Source organism: Corapipo altera, unplaced genomic scaffold (assembly GCF_003945725.1).
Source record: "Corapipo altera isolate COAL_440 unplaced genomic scaffold, ASM394572v1 61305, whole genome shotgun sequence".
In the NCBI taxonomy this organism is placed as follows: Eukaryota; Metazoa; Chordata; class Aves; order Passeriformes; family Pipridae; genus Corapipo; species Corapipo altera.
Genome location: NW_020884909.1, coordinates 6,976,878 through 6,994,769, shown reverse-complemented (window position 1 = coordinate 6,994,769; position 17,892 = coordinate 6,976,878). Strand labels below are relative to the sequence as shown.

The following is a 17,892-nucleotide window of genomic DNA, read 5'->3' as shown; positions in this document are numbered from 1 at the left end:
AGAGAAACCACCCAAATTAGCAGGAAGTATAATTCCCTGCTGGCGTAGAGCAGTAAGAGGCTGTTACTGGTAGCAAGACTAGGCAGGGAAGAGCAGCTTCCCATTTTGGAGGCCTCTCCTACTTCCCAAGTGGCACAGGGAAGCTCCACCTCACTTACAAGCTGTGCACAGTTAGTACAATGTACTGGGATATGATGAACACTGTCACAATCCCTATTGCTCTTTCAGTCACAGCATGTTTCTGTAATTTGATCTTGATAACACAAAAAATGTGTTCGGTTGCTATCCAAATGTCTAGTTTCCCTTGAATTATTTAAAGACTTGTGAGGTAAATGACTTGATCATTCTGAACTGCAGTGTGAGTGAGCTTATTTCCTAAGAAATTATTTGCAGGATTGATAGGACATATTTCTCTCACATTTTCCCCTATGTAATCCTGCCAGTAATATTCATTAGATTGCAGCAGATCTCCCACAGTGATTATCTGAATGGAAAAAGGGCCCAAATGAACCAGGCTGTTAAGCAAATGGAAGAAACCAAGCCATTAATAATTTAGTGACTCGTGTAAAAGAGCAAAGGAAAGTACACACAGTGCTGTTATTGAGGGCAACCAGGCACCACATGAAATCTGGAGGGCTGGCAACAGAGACTAACATTGGCTGTACCTGTGGTATCAAAGCTGTGCTGGAGTCTTTCCAGACTCAAGAGAAGACACAGGTCTTGTTCTACAGAATGCACTGTGCACTGTCAGGTTGGCCAGTGTTAACACTTGTGTTCAGAGGAGGTTGAGGTGTAACATAATAAAGCCAATGTAATTTTGGTTTATGACCGGCTGTGTTCAACCCACTGCAGACAAGACAGATAATGTTGGTGAACAGGGAGAAGCCACAGAAGAGTTGGTGGAGTTAATCCTGGCAGGCCACACAGTCAGCACATCTAAGAATGTGAATCTTCTCCTGTGCTCTGCTACTCTTCTGTCCAAAGAAGTCATTGTTTGTCCTTTTTTTTTTTATTTCTCTATTATGCTCCTTGGTGCATCTACACATTGATATATGTCAGGTGCTGTGATGAATGCAGAAAGGCCTCAAACTGTTCTTTCTACAAAGCTGCTGATGCAAAAAGCACTTTTGGTCTCTGGAAGGCCTTCTGTCCAAAATTCAGGGCTGCTTTTAGCTCATGTACTTGTCAGCAGTTTGTTTGAAACCCAGTTGCCCCAGTCCTCCATAATCCCAGGCTGGGTACACCTCCAAAGGTCCTACAAGTCACCATTTCTTCCCTTTATACTAAACCCAGGAGGAAAAGAAAAAAAAAAAAGTTGTCGAGTGCCTGCTCAGGGTTCAAGTGGTAACAAATTCAAGAAGTTTTGGGCTGTGGAAGAATCTGGCTGGTCTGTGGCAGGACTGTAAACAAAGGTTGGAGATATCAGTACTGAAGGGAGCAAGGGCATTGAACGCACAGCACATTAAATCTCTCCAGTTTTACTGAAGAGATTATTTTTGTATAAATTAAATATCTCTGTGTAAAACAAAGAATTGTGTATATTTGGTATCAGAAAGTGTCATGTAGGGTTATTTACTCAGTTTTCCAACTATATTTTAATGGGTATCTGTTGAACACAACACGGTGAACAATTAATTTCCTTACTCCAGAGCAGCCTCCAGGTGACTCTTGGAGAAAAGTAAGTGACCTGTGCAGGCTGTGGTGCTGTGGTTCATTGCATGGAGATTATTCCTGGTGGAAGTTTGATTTTTCTTTTTATCTTAGTTATGTATCCCATCTCTGTATTTAGCTCTACAAGTGTGGAAACAGGTTTCACCCTGGAGTGGAGATTTTGGTGTGTGGTTTTCAAACTCTTATGTGATGAGCCAAAAATTTAAACTCTTGGATTTGTGTTGGTGTCATCATCCCCTCTCCCCCCAGCCTCTTGAGGGTCTCTTTTTGAGGTGATTTAGATCTGATTCTTCAGAGAATGAAGGAAGGGGTTAGTTTGGTGGTCATTTTCAGAGCCAATTCCATGCCTGATTTACCTCCTAAAAAGTAAAATCTCTCCCAGACATGGGGTGTTCAAAAATGTACAGCCAAAATGTGGCAGTTGAAAGCTTCACCTTAGTGGTGTTTGTTCTCCAGGACCTGATCACTCTGTGGTTCATAATGAGCACATAAAAGAGCACAACTTAGAAGACAATGTTTTTGTCAAAAGGATTTCCCACCTCCCCACAACACACTGAAACACCTCAGTGTACAGATGTTACTCTAGTTTAAGTTAATTACAAACATGACTTAAGTGGTGGGTCGACATCTGAAGCATACACATATTTGTAGCAACAGCACAAAAAAGAATAAATGAAAAATAAAAAAGATTATAGACGTCACAAGGCAGATATCTTTTCCATTCTGTTTTCAACTTTCTGAAAAGATTCTGGTTATAGGCCTCCTGAGTACTACTGCTATTTAAAAAAGAAAGTCTGAAGTAGATGCTGGAGAACAGTCTGCATACCTTCAGGTGAATTTATATGATAAAATAAAATAGGTGTTAAAATAAATGATAAAATAAAAATAATCCATGCAGATACTTAGGCAGATGCTTTTACTAGCAATAACACTTAGCATTAATGTTATATCATTTAAATAAAACATACGATGAGTATCATCACTAAGATTTTGGGGTTTTTGCCACTTAATCCTCTGAATGTTTCAGAGTGTCATTATCCTTATACACGTGAGGACTGTGTTTGATTTTAATAGGCCTATCTATACATCCAGTTAAATGAATAAAGTTTCTGCAACACTGTTAAGGAAAGATGTTTTATTCTTTCTGAAACCAGAAATTGGACCCACTTGGTAAGAAGAAGGGTCTCAGTGTTGAGATGGGGCCTCCAGTGGGACAAGTCTGAGAGAGTTGCTTGGTAGGAGAGGGGTGTGGTGAAGGTGCTCCAGTGAAGGCACAGAACTCTGGAATATTGAAATTGAGAAAATCCTGCTGATTGTAGCATCTTGGACTGAAAGTGCCACCGTGGGGGAGACAAAGATCAATTTGTGGTTTAGAATGTATAGAGGGAAAATTAGGGTTGGACTTGATGATCTCAGTGGTCCCTTCCAACCCAACTGATTCTATGATTCTATGATTCTATGATTCTTTGATTCTATGGTTCTATGACACAGCCTCCTGGCTGAGGAAGAGATACAAAGGCTGTGCTGTTCGGAGGGATTTTTAATTCTCTCTCTTCTTAAAAAATCATGAAGAGTGGAAAGAGTGTAACAAAAGGAAATTTCTCTCTGCTGCTAGCACAAGTCTCTCTGGTCACAACCTCTCTTATCGCATTGCCAAATAATGAAATACTTATTAAAAAAGAGCTATTTTAAAAATTTTTAAATTAATTATTTAAATTTTATATTGTTTTAAAATATTTCCTTAAATGTAACGTGTAGCTAGCTGCTTATAAAGGGAATATCTTGCAATAATTAAAAAAAGAAAAGTATCATGAATGGCCAGCTTTGTTTCTGAGCTAATCATAACTGAGAAGATAAGATTAGTTTGGCTACCCAGCATGTTACCTTTTAAGGATATTGGTTAAGGCCTTGTAGATTATTTCCTGGGAGGTGTAAATGGCTCGGGATAAGATTGTTTGCTTTCATAGACAAACACAGAGAACTAGTTTCTTCACACTAGTTTCTCCTTTGTAAACGATATCTTTCCCTTCTTTTTATGTTTCTGAATCCCATTTCCCCTGGAAAGCACTCTACATAAATTGAATACATTACTGAATAGCCTTGCTTTTGTGATCTATCTCACTAATAACTCAAAAGACTGATAAATGTTATAACCATGCATCCTCTAACAAAGTTGTGTTGGTGATCTAAAGCATAATTTAGCAATGTTGAATTACAAAAGATGGGGAATTTGGAAGAGGAAGGGGGCTGCAGTATAGATTTGGGTGAATAATCATATGACTGCTTTGAACAGAGCAGTTGGACTGGGTGACCTCCAGAGGCCCCTTCTAACTTCACTGCTTCGTGGCAATTGGTAAAGTGATAATAGTGATTACCTGTGAAGAACTTAAGTATGGGATAAAACACAGCCAAGTTTCCACTTGAAGGGAAGAAGTTAGGTAGAAGTGTATAATGAGACATTTCTCGACCCAAATTTAACTTCCAACCTGTAACAACAAAAACGACAACAATAACAACAACAGCATCAATAACAATAACAACAGCAATAATAATAATAATAGATTAAAGCAACCACGGTATGTGATGTTGAACATGTACAGCCCCAAGCATTTCTAGAAATGGAAATCATTATTGGTAGTTGCTTCTTCTGTCATAAATTCTTGCCATGTATGAGTAGGTACCCTGAAGAACCCACACTTAAAATCAGATTAGTTGAGTTTTGGCCAGTTTGCCAGGCTCTTTTTTCTGGGCAACATCTCATCATCAGAAAAATGGTAGTGTCTGAGCTTTGGCAAATGCATGCTTGATACTTGCCCATTTTTTAGGCAAGGATATAGGGTAAAGCAACAGCTCTGTGAAGATTGTTAGGTGACCTTTTCAGAGTTGTAGGTGGCAAAAAGCATTCTGTGTTTGTCCTGATGAATATTTCTAAAGCCTGTCACCCTCTAATCTGATCAGGATTTGTGGACTTGCTCCTTCTGAAGAGATTAGTCCTGAGGAGTTATGATGGACACCTCTCACCTCCCACCCAAGTTCGTCCTCTGCTTGTTCTACCACTGAAGAAAATCCCCCAATGCATTGCAGCCTAGTGCAATATGTGAATAAAAGCTGTATGAACTTTTCTAACCTGAGTGTCTAATAAATCAGTGCCTCAATAAAGAACAGATGACTTAACCTGTGAGACAGGAAGGTGAGGAAAAAGTCAAGGAAAAAGAGTACTTTCACAAACTCTGTGTTGATTAAGGCCATCTAGTTTCAATAGAGGTCAAGTGTCCAGCTGCAACTTCACTGTCTGGCAACAAATCAGCTCCTGCAATAGTCCTTCTACCAAAACACACTGCTATAAACTGATCTATTAGAATTAATTAGACCTTACAGAGTGACTGCTGGTCTGCAGTTACTATGAGGGGGGAAGTCCTTGTCACTGGGTTTCTTTCTCTGGTAAGCAGAGGTGAATGTTTTATTTTATGTGGCAAACAGTTCCTGTAAATTATCAGTGAATATGTTTTGTAAGGGTCAGCTGATTATAGATAAACCTTTCCCCAGAGAAGAAGGTCACTGTTCTAATTACACTGCTTTAATGGGGTTTTGACTTGGCTGTTGTCAGCAGTTGGTTCCAGATGGGTCGGGAACTATTTTTGCTGCATTCTTAGTGCTTGCAAAGATAAATAAGCAACGGGAGCAGCTTTATGAACAGCAAAGATAACATTTTATATAAACATCCCAAGGTACAGAAAGCTATGTAAATAGAAAGATACTGGTCCCTGACCAGTCTCTGTGCCAGTACCTGCAGGTATTTGTAGGGCACTTTCTTACTGAGATGACTAATAAGGCAAACAGGTGGGAAACTTTCCTGTGAGGGTACCTGTGCATAATCCTTTTGTGTCCATGCTGTGCATTTTGCAGAGGACAGGGGGGTGTTTTGCTGGCTCAGAAGAAATTATTCTTTGTGTGTTATGTCTTACAGAGAGATGTAACATCTTACAGGTGAAAGAGGGTGAAAGAGAAAAGGACATTTACAAAGCTACGAGAGAAAAAAATACAAAGGGGACAAAAATTTCCCATTCCTCCTCAGTATTATAATAGAAGGACAGATAATAAATAGCCCTAGCTGGAGAATGTAAGGCTTTGAAAAAATGATCACCATAAAGTAAAAAAGATATAGATACAAACTTGAAAACACCCAGGAAAGGAAGGGGCAGATTACTCTTTAACTGATCAGTAGACAGTCCAGCAGGGTTTTCTTCCTTCCTTTCTTTATTTTTTTAATAAGCTTAGAAATAGTATAATAAATGTGTTCTCTAATAAAACCTCACACAAAGTTTAAATAAGTGACTTTTCTGTGTAGGTGATCTAGCTACATTTCATGAAAGCCACTTATATCGTGATGATAGTACCCTTACCAGTGACCCCAAGAAAAAATAGTATAGCTTCACCTCTTTTATCTAGATTTGTATGGGTGCTTACATTAGGGATTTTAGTAGGTGAACTAGAACCCAAGATGAATTTGCACAATTTAAAAATTAATAAATTCTTTGGCAGCTCTCATTTTCATATTACAGAAATTGTTAAAAATGCAAAGTGTTTAAAGCTATTTTCATCGGTGTTACTTAATCCAAGTAGTATTCCTTTGCATCTCTGTCTTTATCTTGGAGAGGGAAAAGTGTAAGGGACACAAAAAATTTAACATGTAGCTGTTGCCATAGATTTTATGTAGAAGTTGATTGTAAGCTGCATTGATTACTGCCAGCACAAAACCCCTGGACAAATTGAGTAAGATAGAAAGCGTGCTATGTTAATATTTCTTATGCCTTCAACTCTTCTCCCCAGACAATTTTAATGAAAAATGATAGTTTAGTTCTTTGTTTTGATCATTATTTTTTTCCTGATGTGTTGGCTTGTTCTTGCAGGAGCAGCTTAATGTCGACAGTATGGGGCATCAGGTGATAATATTTGACTTTTCTGTCATAAGAGGACTGTGGGAAACTCGAGTTAAGAAGAACAAAGAACGTCAGAGGAAGGAGAAAGAAAGATTAGAAAAAAGTGCATTGGAGAGGTAAAGCCAACTTTTGTGCTGCTCATTTTAACTAAATCCATTCTTATTACCCACTAACACTGTCATGTACTAAGTATTACTCGATGATTAAAATTTTGCTTTTTGGGTTCAGTTTCAATGATTTCTCACCTCCTTTCCTCAGAGGATTGTCAGAGAAATACAGCACAAACTGTTCTTGTATTTCCTCAATCCCTGCTCTTTTCCAGTGTAGATTGGGATTTACCAATCGTGTATTTTATTGTTTAGTTGACTCAAATAGAAGAGAAAAATAACACATTTTGTACCTTTCTATTTCTTATATGCTGTATAAAAGTATAGCTTATTAATTATGGAATTCATGAAAACATGCTCATTTCAGTATTAAGAAATACTTAAATTCTTTTTCTTGAGTTAAGATGGGAACCAAAAGGAATTAAATTAATTGGCACATTCAATTGCTTGTGAATAGGAGATAAAGAATAGAATAAAAGAATTTTTAGTGGTTTTTTTTTTTGAGGTATTAAATATGTCCTTGATTATAATGCTTATGTCCATTAATATTTTTATTGTTTTTATTACATTTAATTTATGGTTTCCTTAAGAAATATTTTGCTTCTCCTAAGACACTGTTGAATATTATACTGGATATATGAATATATACTGAATATATACTGAACATATACTGAATATGTTGGAAACTTATGACTTATTTTTCTTCCTTCAAGAAGAGAAAAAAAGAATAAAAATCCCTTTCTACTTTAAAAAATAAAATGCACAGGGTTAAACAGTGCCCTTTCTTAAGAGTATCATTGCATTGAACCTTCATGTGGTGTTTTGGTGATCTCAGTGGACTCCTACTCATAGATTCTGTCACTGCCAGTGCAGCTACACTGACAACACAGCTGCTGGTCTAAGAGGAGATTTAACACAAGGTCTGACTGTCCTTTCTGCAGGACATTTCTCTTCAAGACATCTGCAGTAGCACTCTTGGTTCTTCCATCTCTACCAAAGCCTGAATTAAAAACCGTAATCCTAACAAGGAAAAAGGAAAAAGGAAAAAGGAAAAAGGAAAAATAAAAAAGGAAAAAGAAAAAAGGAAAAAGAAGAAAGAAGAAAAAAGAAAAAATAAGTTCATTCCACAGGTTGAATTCTCTAGCAAGACCTTTCTTTTTGGTCTGAGCTCTGTCCTGGTTTCAGGATCGAGTTAGTTTTCTTCTTGGTAATTGGTGCAGTGCTGTGGTTTGGATTTAGTATGAGAATAATGTTGATGTAACACTGATGTTTTGGCTGTTGCTAAGCAGTGCTTATGCCATGTCAAGGACTTTCCAGTGTCTTATTCTCTACCAGTGAGGAGCAGCACAAAGAGCTGTCAGGGAGCACAGCCAGGACAGCTGACCCAAGCTGGATATTCCATATTCTAGAACATTATTCTCAGTCTATAAACTGGTGGAGTTGGCTGGAAGTGACTGATTGTTTCTCAGGGATGGTTTGGGTATTGTTCAACGGGTTGTGAACAGTTGCATTGGGCATCACTTTTTCCTCTTGGATTTTATTTCTCTCTCTCTCCTCTTCATTATTATTATTGCCATTAATATTAGTAATATCTTTATACTTTTCTTTGTTTCTATTATTAAATTGTTCTCATCTCAAAAAGACTTTTACCTTTTTTTTTCCTGATTCTTTTCCCCATCCCACCAGGGAGCTGGGGAGTGTCTGTGTCTTGGTTACTGTCTGGAGTTAAACCATGACAGCTGGGAGATGGATGTTTCCTGTTTCCCTTATGGTGGAAAAGACAATTGAAAGGATTTGGGATGAAACTTGATCAAACCTTATTTCTGTTCCAATGTGGACAACCTCTCAACACCCCTCTGCCACAGTTTTTTTTTTGTTTTAGTTGTCTGTTGTGCAGAAGATAACTTTTGAGTTCTCCAGTAAAAAAGCAAATCAGGATCTAGGAATGGGCAACTTCTCATGTAAGAGGGAAAGAGGGTAACCTTATGTGCTCTGAGGTAGCTAATTTGAGCTCCCATGTTTTTAGTCAGTGGCACAGGTTAAGACTAATTTCTTTGTCTTTTCCATAAAACCAATGTATTCTCCCTGCCTTTTCTGCCTGTGGTTATTTGTCTGTAGCCACCCTTCCACCTGAAAGAAGGGAGCTTGACTGCTTGCTCTGACCTTTTCTGCTAATGGGGTCCAAAGTCATTCTGTTCTCTTCCTGTACCAACTGGAGATGGGGAATTTGAGATATAATGCCCAGAAGTAAAAGGGCTGAAGTGCACTGGCAGCACGCAGGGAGGGTTTTTGTTTTCTTCCTTTAAATTGCAATTTGCCTGCTGTGCTTTGGATGGTTGTGGACCTTCATGCTCTCAGATTGCTTTGAGTTAGTTCTACTTCTAGAGCTCCTGGGAAAAAGGAGGAAATACATTTAGGTTTTGTCTCCTGAGTATGAGTGATCAGTGTTTCATCCCCTGTGATGAATGGCAAAGTCCATATTCATCCTCATAGAATAGACAAAGCTGGCAGAATAACAAGCAAAGTAATATGAATATTAGTAATAACATGCTAAATTCAGTTAAAAGAAAATCCTCTTTTTTTTATGAAGTGTGCAGTGACCACTGGCATTTAGGTCCTGAATGTCAGATCACAAGTTATTTCTTAAGTGCTTTCCAGTGCTCTCAAATGCTGGGCCAAAAATATGACAAGACTTTGCTTGTTGTTGTCTTGAAAGTATAGATAAAATTTTAATTAGGATTAAATACCTAATAGAAATAACGTTTTCCTGTATAAATACATTTACTTATTTTATGGAGTTCTGTGGGTAACTAAATTCTGGTATAAAACACTCAGAGATTGCAATTCTAGTATTGTCAGGGAGGCACACTGAAATCAATGTTAGTACACACTGTGTCACAGTAAGAGAGTGTTTTGTAAAGGATTTTGATCCCAAGTGATATTTCCAAAAAGGCATTTAAAAAAGGCAGTTAGATGCCCCAGATGAGGACTGCATTCTAGTATTTAAGCTTCTAGATATCTACTTTTGCCAGCAGCCAGAGTGAATTCCTAAGTAGAGCTGAAATTAAGAGACTTTCTCTGCAAATAGACCCATGTAACAGATGAGTTTGCCATCTGGCCTTCTGAGGCTGCTTTGTTTTCCTCTTTTTTTTTTTAAACAAGTTTTTCTCGAAGTTACAATTTGCCAGTGCCCTTGAGATTGCACAGGTCCTTTATAGCCATGTTGCCATGTAAAATGACCTAATAATTTGTAGTGAAATGTAGTATCTATTATTTGAGAACAAACTCCAGTTAACCTCTAGGGAATCTGCTTGCCTTGGGGCAAGGCAACTTGCTTCATGCAGAATCAGTGAACAGTCACATGCAAGATATTTTTTTCTGGAGATTTTCTTAGAGAAAAAAGTCTCACAAATTAATAAAAAGCTTAAACTCTGTTTGCATTAACAGTGAGCTCTTGTAAAGATTTTTGGGAATTTACAGATCTAGAGGAGAGGTTGAAGTAACTGTCCAGTGAAAGCTGATTCTGGAGAGCCAATAACTGTGAGAGGTTCATATCTGGCCTTCTGAGGTATTGGTATCACACAATTTTGTGTGGAATTAATTCAATCCTCAGTTTTCCCCGTGGTTTTGTGGGACTGTGGAAGTATGGCAATTCAAAGAACACATGCAAACCAGCAGCCAAATATAAAAGAAAAAGAAATAGAATGGTGTTGTACAGGTTTAATTTCATTTTACTTCACATTCTTGATCGATCAGACAAGCCCATACTAAATCTCCCATAGGATACGAAACACAAACTGTTACAAAAAATGTGCACTGTACTGAGGTTATCTCTGTGTTTATGAAACTGCATATTATTGGAGGAAGTTTGTGTTCATAGCAGTGTTTTATATTTAATCTTCTTGATTCTGATAGTGGGGGACAGTCTTATATTGTATCCTGAAACACTGAGTGTTGTCAGGTTAACTTGGTGTGGTATGATGATTTTCCTCAATAAGTTTTCCTTTCTACTTTTTTTTTGAGGGAGTGAGAGTGAAAGTTTACAGTTAGATTTTTTTTTTTTTTTAAGGATTGTGACATGTTTGTCTTCTGTGTGAAAGCAGGTGAGATAAAACTGGAGGCTAACAAATTAAGCATTCAAGTGAGGAAATGCCAGAGCTGTTTGCCCAGATTAGCTATCTAAAGCTATGCTGTGAAAAGGCACAGCCTCTTCTGTCCACTAACAAACATGCAGCAATGATAAAAGTTTGTTCAGCTACCTCTTCCAGTGTGTATCTTCTCCAAAAATTTCCTCTCAAAGCCTGGCTGGCTAAATGTGCATGTAATTATTTTTCTGAGTTATGCACTTCCTGAATGATAAAAGTAAAAAGTAAAAATCAAAAAATAAAAAGCAAAAAACAAACTACACTCTACAGGCAGACAGTGACTTTTTTTTCCCTGAGAGGTTACGTGTTCATTTAATAAAAAAGATTTGTCTCTATCTCTCTGCCAGACTTCAAGTTTGTACCTGAAATAAGATTTTATTTGTGATGTTTATTCTCCTACCTAGTTTAAAACTCTTTCCCAGCAAGTCTAAAACTTTGTCCACAAGTCCTTTGTCCACAAACACAAATTATAGACAACAAACTGGGATTAGATGTGCAGCACTAATAAGCACTTTGTTTTTAGGCAGCTGGGCATACAGACCTTGCATGTAAAATAATGCACAAAAGTGTGTTGTGAGGTAAAAGCTGTTGTTCAGCCACAACCCTTTACAACCCATGGAAAAGCCTGGCAATGAGGTTGAAATTAAATCAATTCAATTGAGTTTGAAGCAAATGTTACTCATCCATCAGGGATATTGTTTTGGGCTGAGCTCCAGTTTGACTGTGATGGTATTATAACAATTCCATGGGCTTATTTAATGATCCTGCGTGGCTGGTGATTCCTAAACTGGTGTCACCATGTCCTGGCCAGTTCGTCCATCCTGATTTAGAGTAAATAGTGCCATCTAACGAAACTTCCTTTCTTTACCAAAGAGCCATAGCTTTTCCTCAAGGCCTCGCAGTCAGACCCTGAGCAGCAAGAGGTGTAACAATTGAAAGAAACCCAATTACTCCTTGATTGCTTTGATGGTTCTGAAATCCTCACCAACGCACAATTCTTGTTTTCCAAGGTGGTTGCTCCTTTGAAAGGTCCAGTCACTGAATTTGTTGTGTAGTAACTCTTCGCATCAGGTTGATTAGATTGGAGAAACTAAAATGTCAGGCAAGGAGCTGCCCTATTATTGGCAGGTAATATGTATAATAACAATAATAATATAGAAAGGTTGTGTTTTGTGAAATCTCATTTCTGCAGGTGTACTGCAGCAGTGAAATAGCATTTGGGGAATGATTACCTGATGAGAAATTCAGCAATAACCAAAATGGAAATACCTGAATCTTCTATTTCCCTGGTGTTCCCATTTCATATCTACAGTGTATGGTCCTGAAAGCTTACTGGAAAAAGACAGTGTATTGGGAAATAACTTGCCAAAGTAAAATTTGCTTTACACCATGTACAGTCTGCCTCAGTGACAGGTGTGCTTTTGTGTTACAGATATATGGGTATAAAACTTAACTTTTTTTTTCTTTTTTTGTCAAACATAAGCTGCACGCAACCAGCCTTTTAAAAAATGACTTGGACTATTTTTATGATTGAAGTGGAAATACTGGGCTAGTTTACTGAGTTGGAACCTTAGTTCTCGTCTGGGTCTTTTGTCCAGGAAAAATATTTTTCTCTGTCCATACTCCCACCTAAATTAGGCTTGACTAACTCCAGCTTTTTAAACACTGAAAATGATTGTTGTTTCTTTAGTCTGACTGCAATGGTTTGATCAAGTTCTAGAGGAAGATCAAAATATTTTATTGCTGAATAGTATTAAAAAGACATGAACTTTAGGAGGGCTGTGATTTTTGTAACCAACTAATTTCCCTTGTGTGAAAATGTGTTTCTGCAATATCAGGAGCCTTCAAGGTGTCAAGACCAGAAATCTAATTTCTCTATGCATTTAAAAGATGATTTTTATTTCTGTGGATATCTGTGGTGTCTGTTTTCCACACTGTTTTAGAAGCCTTTTCTTTCAGAAAATTCAGAAAGATTCAGAAGATTCATACAATAGCCTTCAGATATGAAAAGCGTGGCAGAAATTTTGTCTTATTTGAGGGTTGCCACCAAAGAAAGACTTGAAATGGTCTTTATTTTTATAAAGATCCCTTAAGAAGTACCATCACCTCAGTTTTTTTACAATGACAGAGCAGAATGACAACATCCCTTTGGTTTCATCTCAACTGAACCTGCAAATTGCAGCTTTGTAGTCTTTGCTTCATGACAGGTCCTGGCTGGGGTGTAAGTCAGAGCTCCAGGCCAGGAAGGCTCATAGGGATTCATTTGGTTAATGTGTAACTTGAGAGTATGGGCAGGGGTTGTGAACTATTTGAACCTCTACCTATGGGAAATATAATGTTTTCATTCTTAAATGTACTGTACAAAATGATGCACTTTTGTTGCTCCGTTATTAATTCACTTTCCATCTGTTCAAAATGTGCTTGTACATAGTCTGGTGACTATAAGTGGGCATTCTTGCATTCTTTAAAAGCTTAACAGAGCGTTTTGCCAAAATTTAATGTGGGATTAAAGAAGAAATTTGACACAGGATTTCCATATTGCTGTGTAATATCCATATTGAATTCCCTACCAGGTTTAATTTTTAATGCCTCTCTTTCTTCTGAGGTCAATATTTCACCGACTGATTTGCTTAACAGCCATTTTTTGTTATGTGCATTTTGTTTTAGTTGGCTGGCAATGACCTCCTGTGTTTAGTGTTTTGTTATCAGCAAACTGTTAGAGGGCAGTTTATTGTTTCAGCTTTAATGTAGCTCCTTTCTTGCCATTTTCTATATTCCTTGTTGTAAGAGAGTAAAATTTTAGATCTGAACCCTCTGCTCCAGTGCTCCTGGAGTCTACCTGACAGAACCAGCACTGAGGTGTAATAGTACAGCTCAGGGCCTTACTTCTTATTGAGTTAGATTTTTGACCTCTTCTGTCTGTGTTTTTTTTTTTTTTTTTTTTTTTAAGTTTCTAACACTGTTAGAATTTATACTGTGAGGAATGAGTCAGTAATTTTTTTTTTGTGATTGAGTGAAGAGCAATGAATTAAAAAAAAAAACAAACATTTTGTGGGCAAGTTTTTTTCAGTGCATGGAGTTATGCACTGAGATCAAAAGTTTATTGATCTGATGGAAAGTGAAGGAATTCCATGGAAATGAGAGGATAGTAATGCAGAGTTAAGCTTCACAGAGGGACAGAAAAGCTGTATGTGGAGGACTGGAGCAGAATGTGAGAAACAGCAGTACAGTGGTGGTAAGTGAAACTAAGATTATTTAGAATATTTTAAGAAAATAAATGAATTCGAAGGCTTTGGTCCTGGGGTTTCTACCTCTTAATGGTTCAGATAATTACAACCTCTGTCCTTTTTTGTGCTGGTGGTTTCTGTGGCTCAAATGGCAGATTGAACAAGTAAGATCAACACTAAAAATTGAATTGGCTCGTGTGTCAGAGCATCTGAAAAAGGTGTTTGAACTTTCATGGCTGATATGGAAAATATCAGCTGATGTGGAAAATTCTGTCATCTGAGCAGTTATAAACTGTAACTGGAGGAGACATCCTTGGTAGGGCTGCCTGGTGCAATGCTGTGTTTGGGTCTCTATAACCAGAAATATTATCTGCAGCTTGTTGAAGTATCACAATGTGGGCTAAGGAACTGTGTCTGCTCCAACCTATTTTCTTGTCTTTGTCATATCAAGTAGCTTCAGAAGAAATTAGAATGTGTGCATAGTGGGTGGACTCTTCCCCTATTGTACCAGCAGCTTCTGCCCCCTCTTGGGACTCTCTGAACTCAACGTGTTACTGGACATATTTTCTGTCTGTCCAGTCATTTTCTTCCTAACTCATATCACAAGCAGTCCACACTGCAGCAGACACTGGGAGAAATTGGGAGATCTATTTCAAATATATATTTCAGTGTTCTCACGCCTCCTCTATTGACACTTTGAATACCAGAAAGTCCTCCAGGCATCTACGCATAAAGTACTTTCTGATCTCTTTAATGAAAACTGAAGCCAATTCTGCAGCTTTCAATAACTTCTATAAATATTCCTTCGCTGCTCCTTTCATATCTCGATAAATTATTGTTCCCATCATCTCTCGGGGGGGTTTCCTGCTTTTGATATGCTACAAAATCCTTTTCCTATTCATTTGTATACCTGCAGTAAGGAACTTCACTTGGTTTTTTTTGTGCTTATCGGACCTTATACTGCCTTATAATTTCTTAGTTGGAAGATAAGTACCATTTTATCTTTCTTTAAATATTTTTGCATTTTTTTGCAACAAGGGGAGAAAGATATCCTTACTGTCTCTTCTTTAGAATGTGCTTTGAATTTGTGCTGTCCTCATGTAGTCTGCCAACATTTTATCCAGTGAGCTACACTTTTAACAAACTTCCCTGTTAATTCACCTTCTGAAATACCTTAGATGGTGCTTCCCTGTATTTTCTCCTTATAAAGATGTCACTTGGGAACACACTGCAGTTGTTACTACTGAAGAAGCTTTTTACAGTTCTCTGGTGGTCCCATGTGTAGTGTGTTCCTCCTTGAAACTGTCCTCCAGTGGTCTCTCAGGCTCCTTTCCCTGACAAATGGTCATATGTATTTTCTAAAACTGTACAAAGTGTCTGCAACACATCCCTGTGCTGTGTGTTTGTCTCTGCTGTTGCTGTGCTCTCTCCTTTCAAGTCTCTCTAACATCCCCTGAGGTTTCTGTGAGTGCCACAGTGCATCCAGCTGTCTCAATAACACCTTTCCTATTTAGGCATGCAGTTTTGATCTCTTAAGATTTATTTTGATAGCACTGAGACAAATATGACTTTTAATCTGTTCGATCATATTCCTGTAAGCACGTTCTGCACTGCACACCTTGTTATCTCACACCTTGTTATGAGTGTCCGAAAATTATTTATTTCCACAAAAGGTTTTGCAGATGCTTCTTGTGATTCTGTTTCATGTGCCATTTTTAATACCTGAACACTGTAGAGCAAAATCCCATCATTATCTGGGAGTACCTGTACAATTTTTGCTACTTCCTATTCGAACTTTACAAACTTGCATGTGATTCTCTTTCTAGGACATGACATTTTTTACTTGCTCTAAGGGCACTTTATCCTGAACTTTGTGTCCTCCTTCAGCTGTCAGTTTGATTCAGTCCTTTAGCTTAACATTTCTGCTGGAGGGTGGAGATCACACAAATGAGTCTCATGTATGACAGGGATCTGGCATTCAAAGTGTGAGATCAGCCCCTTCTGCAAAGGGCTCTGCAGAGTCTTATTTTGGTGTAAAAAAGGCTTGCTTCACTTAATCAACCTGCTCTTTAACTGACTAAGCTGAAATAAATCTCTCAGAACTAAGAAGCACATGCTTTTGACAATGCTTAATTAGATCAAATTGACTTTGCACCTGCAGTTCTATGAGAAAAAATTTACCTTGGAGGTGAACCTAAAGTTACACTGAAATGGAATCTGAAATTAGTTGGCATGTGATAACATTGACCTTTACCTTCTAAGAAGATGTTGGTGTGAAAATGAGAATAAATCATTATGCTGGAACAAAAAAAGTCATTTCTTACATTCTAAAATGACTTTTTTTTTTTCCACAGTAGAATTTTTGCATACATCACCAGGTTCATATAGTTTATGCATATAACTTGTTCTGTGAGAATGTATTTCCTATCCCATGAAAACAATTCTTTTTCATGGTAGTGTGCTCAGTCTCCACTTTTATGTTATTCTCTGGGTGTCACTGTTTTGTAGTCAGTGTAGTCAGTCAAATTTCAAATTCTGCTCATTTGAAATCTATATGTGTGTCTACAAAATCTTTGCATGACTACAGGAATGTGCCTTTTTTTTTTTTTTTAAATAACCGTCAATATTTGAGATAAATAATTATATTTTGTTAAGTACTTGTGGAAACGAAGATCAGGCTTTAAGACTTAGCTGTTATATTTTTTTTTCAGCTGATTCACATAAACCCTTTTTGGCACTGTTTCAGGATAAAACAGGAATGGACTTTGATACTAGAGTGCCGTAAGAAAGGTATTCCTCAATCAAAATACCTCAAAAATGGCTTTGTAGACACCAGTGAGAAGAACCTGGACACTTCTGGAAAGAATCCTCAGCTCCAGAAAAGACATGCTTTGTCGGATGAAGTGAATAAGGAAAGAAACAAGTTTATTTTCCAGCTTTCTGGAGAGCAATGGACGGTAAATACAGTGGAAAATATGTTTCTGTTGTTAAAGAGTTTGGGGAGTTTAGCACTCTGGTTTTTTTTTAATCCTCTCCCTTTTTTTTTTTCTCTCAATGCATATGAAGTTGCTGCTTTTTCACAGTGTTAGAAGTGACAAAACTATTTCCTATTTTAACCTGAACTAGTGGTTTAGTTTTCAGGTGTGGATATTTTAAGTTCTCTACTGATACATGCAATTTATCCCTCTCAAAAAATTTTGGTGTGAGCACTCACACTGCAATTAGGTGTCTTTTTCTGAAAATTCCCCAGTGGGTGGAAAGAGATGAAAATAAAAAATATTCAGCTTTGTTGGCTTTTTGATGTCTGCTTATGATCAGAGATCTCTATTCTTGCTCCAATGCTGTGATAACACTTTCTCAAACTCTGCTCGATTCAAAAGTAATGTTGGCATCAATCCACAATGGTCTGGTTGAAAAAAACCCCACTTTTTACTTGCAGTTTTGTTTGATGTAAAACAGCAGTTTGCAAGTAAGCTCTGAATTAGTACCAGTTTGCCATTGGGCAAATGGTGGATTAGCGTTGGTCTGAAGTTTTCTACAGTTGTAAAAGCTTTGACCAAAGTGTGGTTTGAAGAAATACTACTTTATTAATAATAAAGTTAAATTATAATTTTGACTTTTGGGTAGTCTATAATTTTGAAATATATCTTTCAAATTTTCATTACAAAAAGTGCAAGTTAAAAAGTTAATTGACAAGATGGTTACATTTTACTAGAACCATTTTTTTTTTTTTGATTGGCTTGAAAAGTAACTTTATCCTAGATTTGATCTTGAATACGAAGGTGCTTTCTTTTTCAGTGCA

The 17,892-nt window shown here is 37.4% G+C and overlaps 1 protein-coding gene across 1 annotated transcript in view; it reads left to right on the top strand.

The window, feature by feature from the left end:
* LRRC2 (leucine rich repeat containing 2) overlaps nucleotides 1-17,892 on the top strand; it is a 61,873-nt gene that overhangs the window by 3,070 nt on the left and 40,911 nt on the right. The window contains exons 2-3 of the mRNA XM_027652996.1: nucleotides 6,582-6,727; nucleotides 16,837-17,047. Of these exons, the coding sequence (XP_027508797.1) occupies nucleotides 6,603-6,727; nucleotides 16,837-17,047 (336 nt within the window). The 5' untranslated portion in view covers nucleotides 6,582-6,602. The remainder of the gene's footprint in view (nucleotides 1-6,581; nucleotides 6,728-16,836; nucleotides 17,048-17,892) is intronic.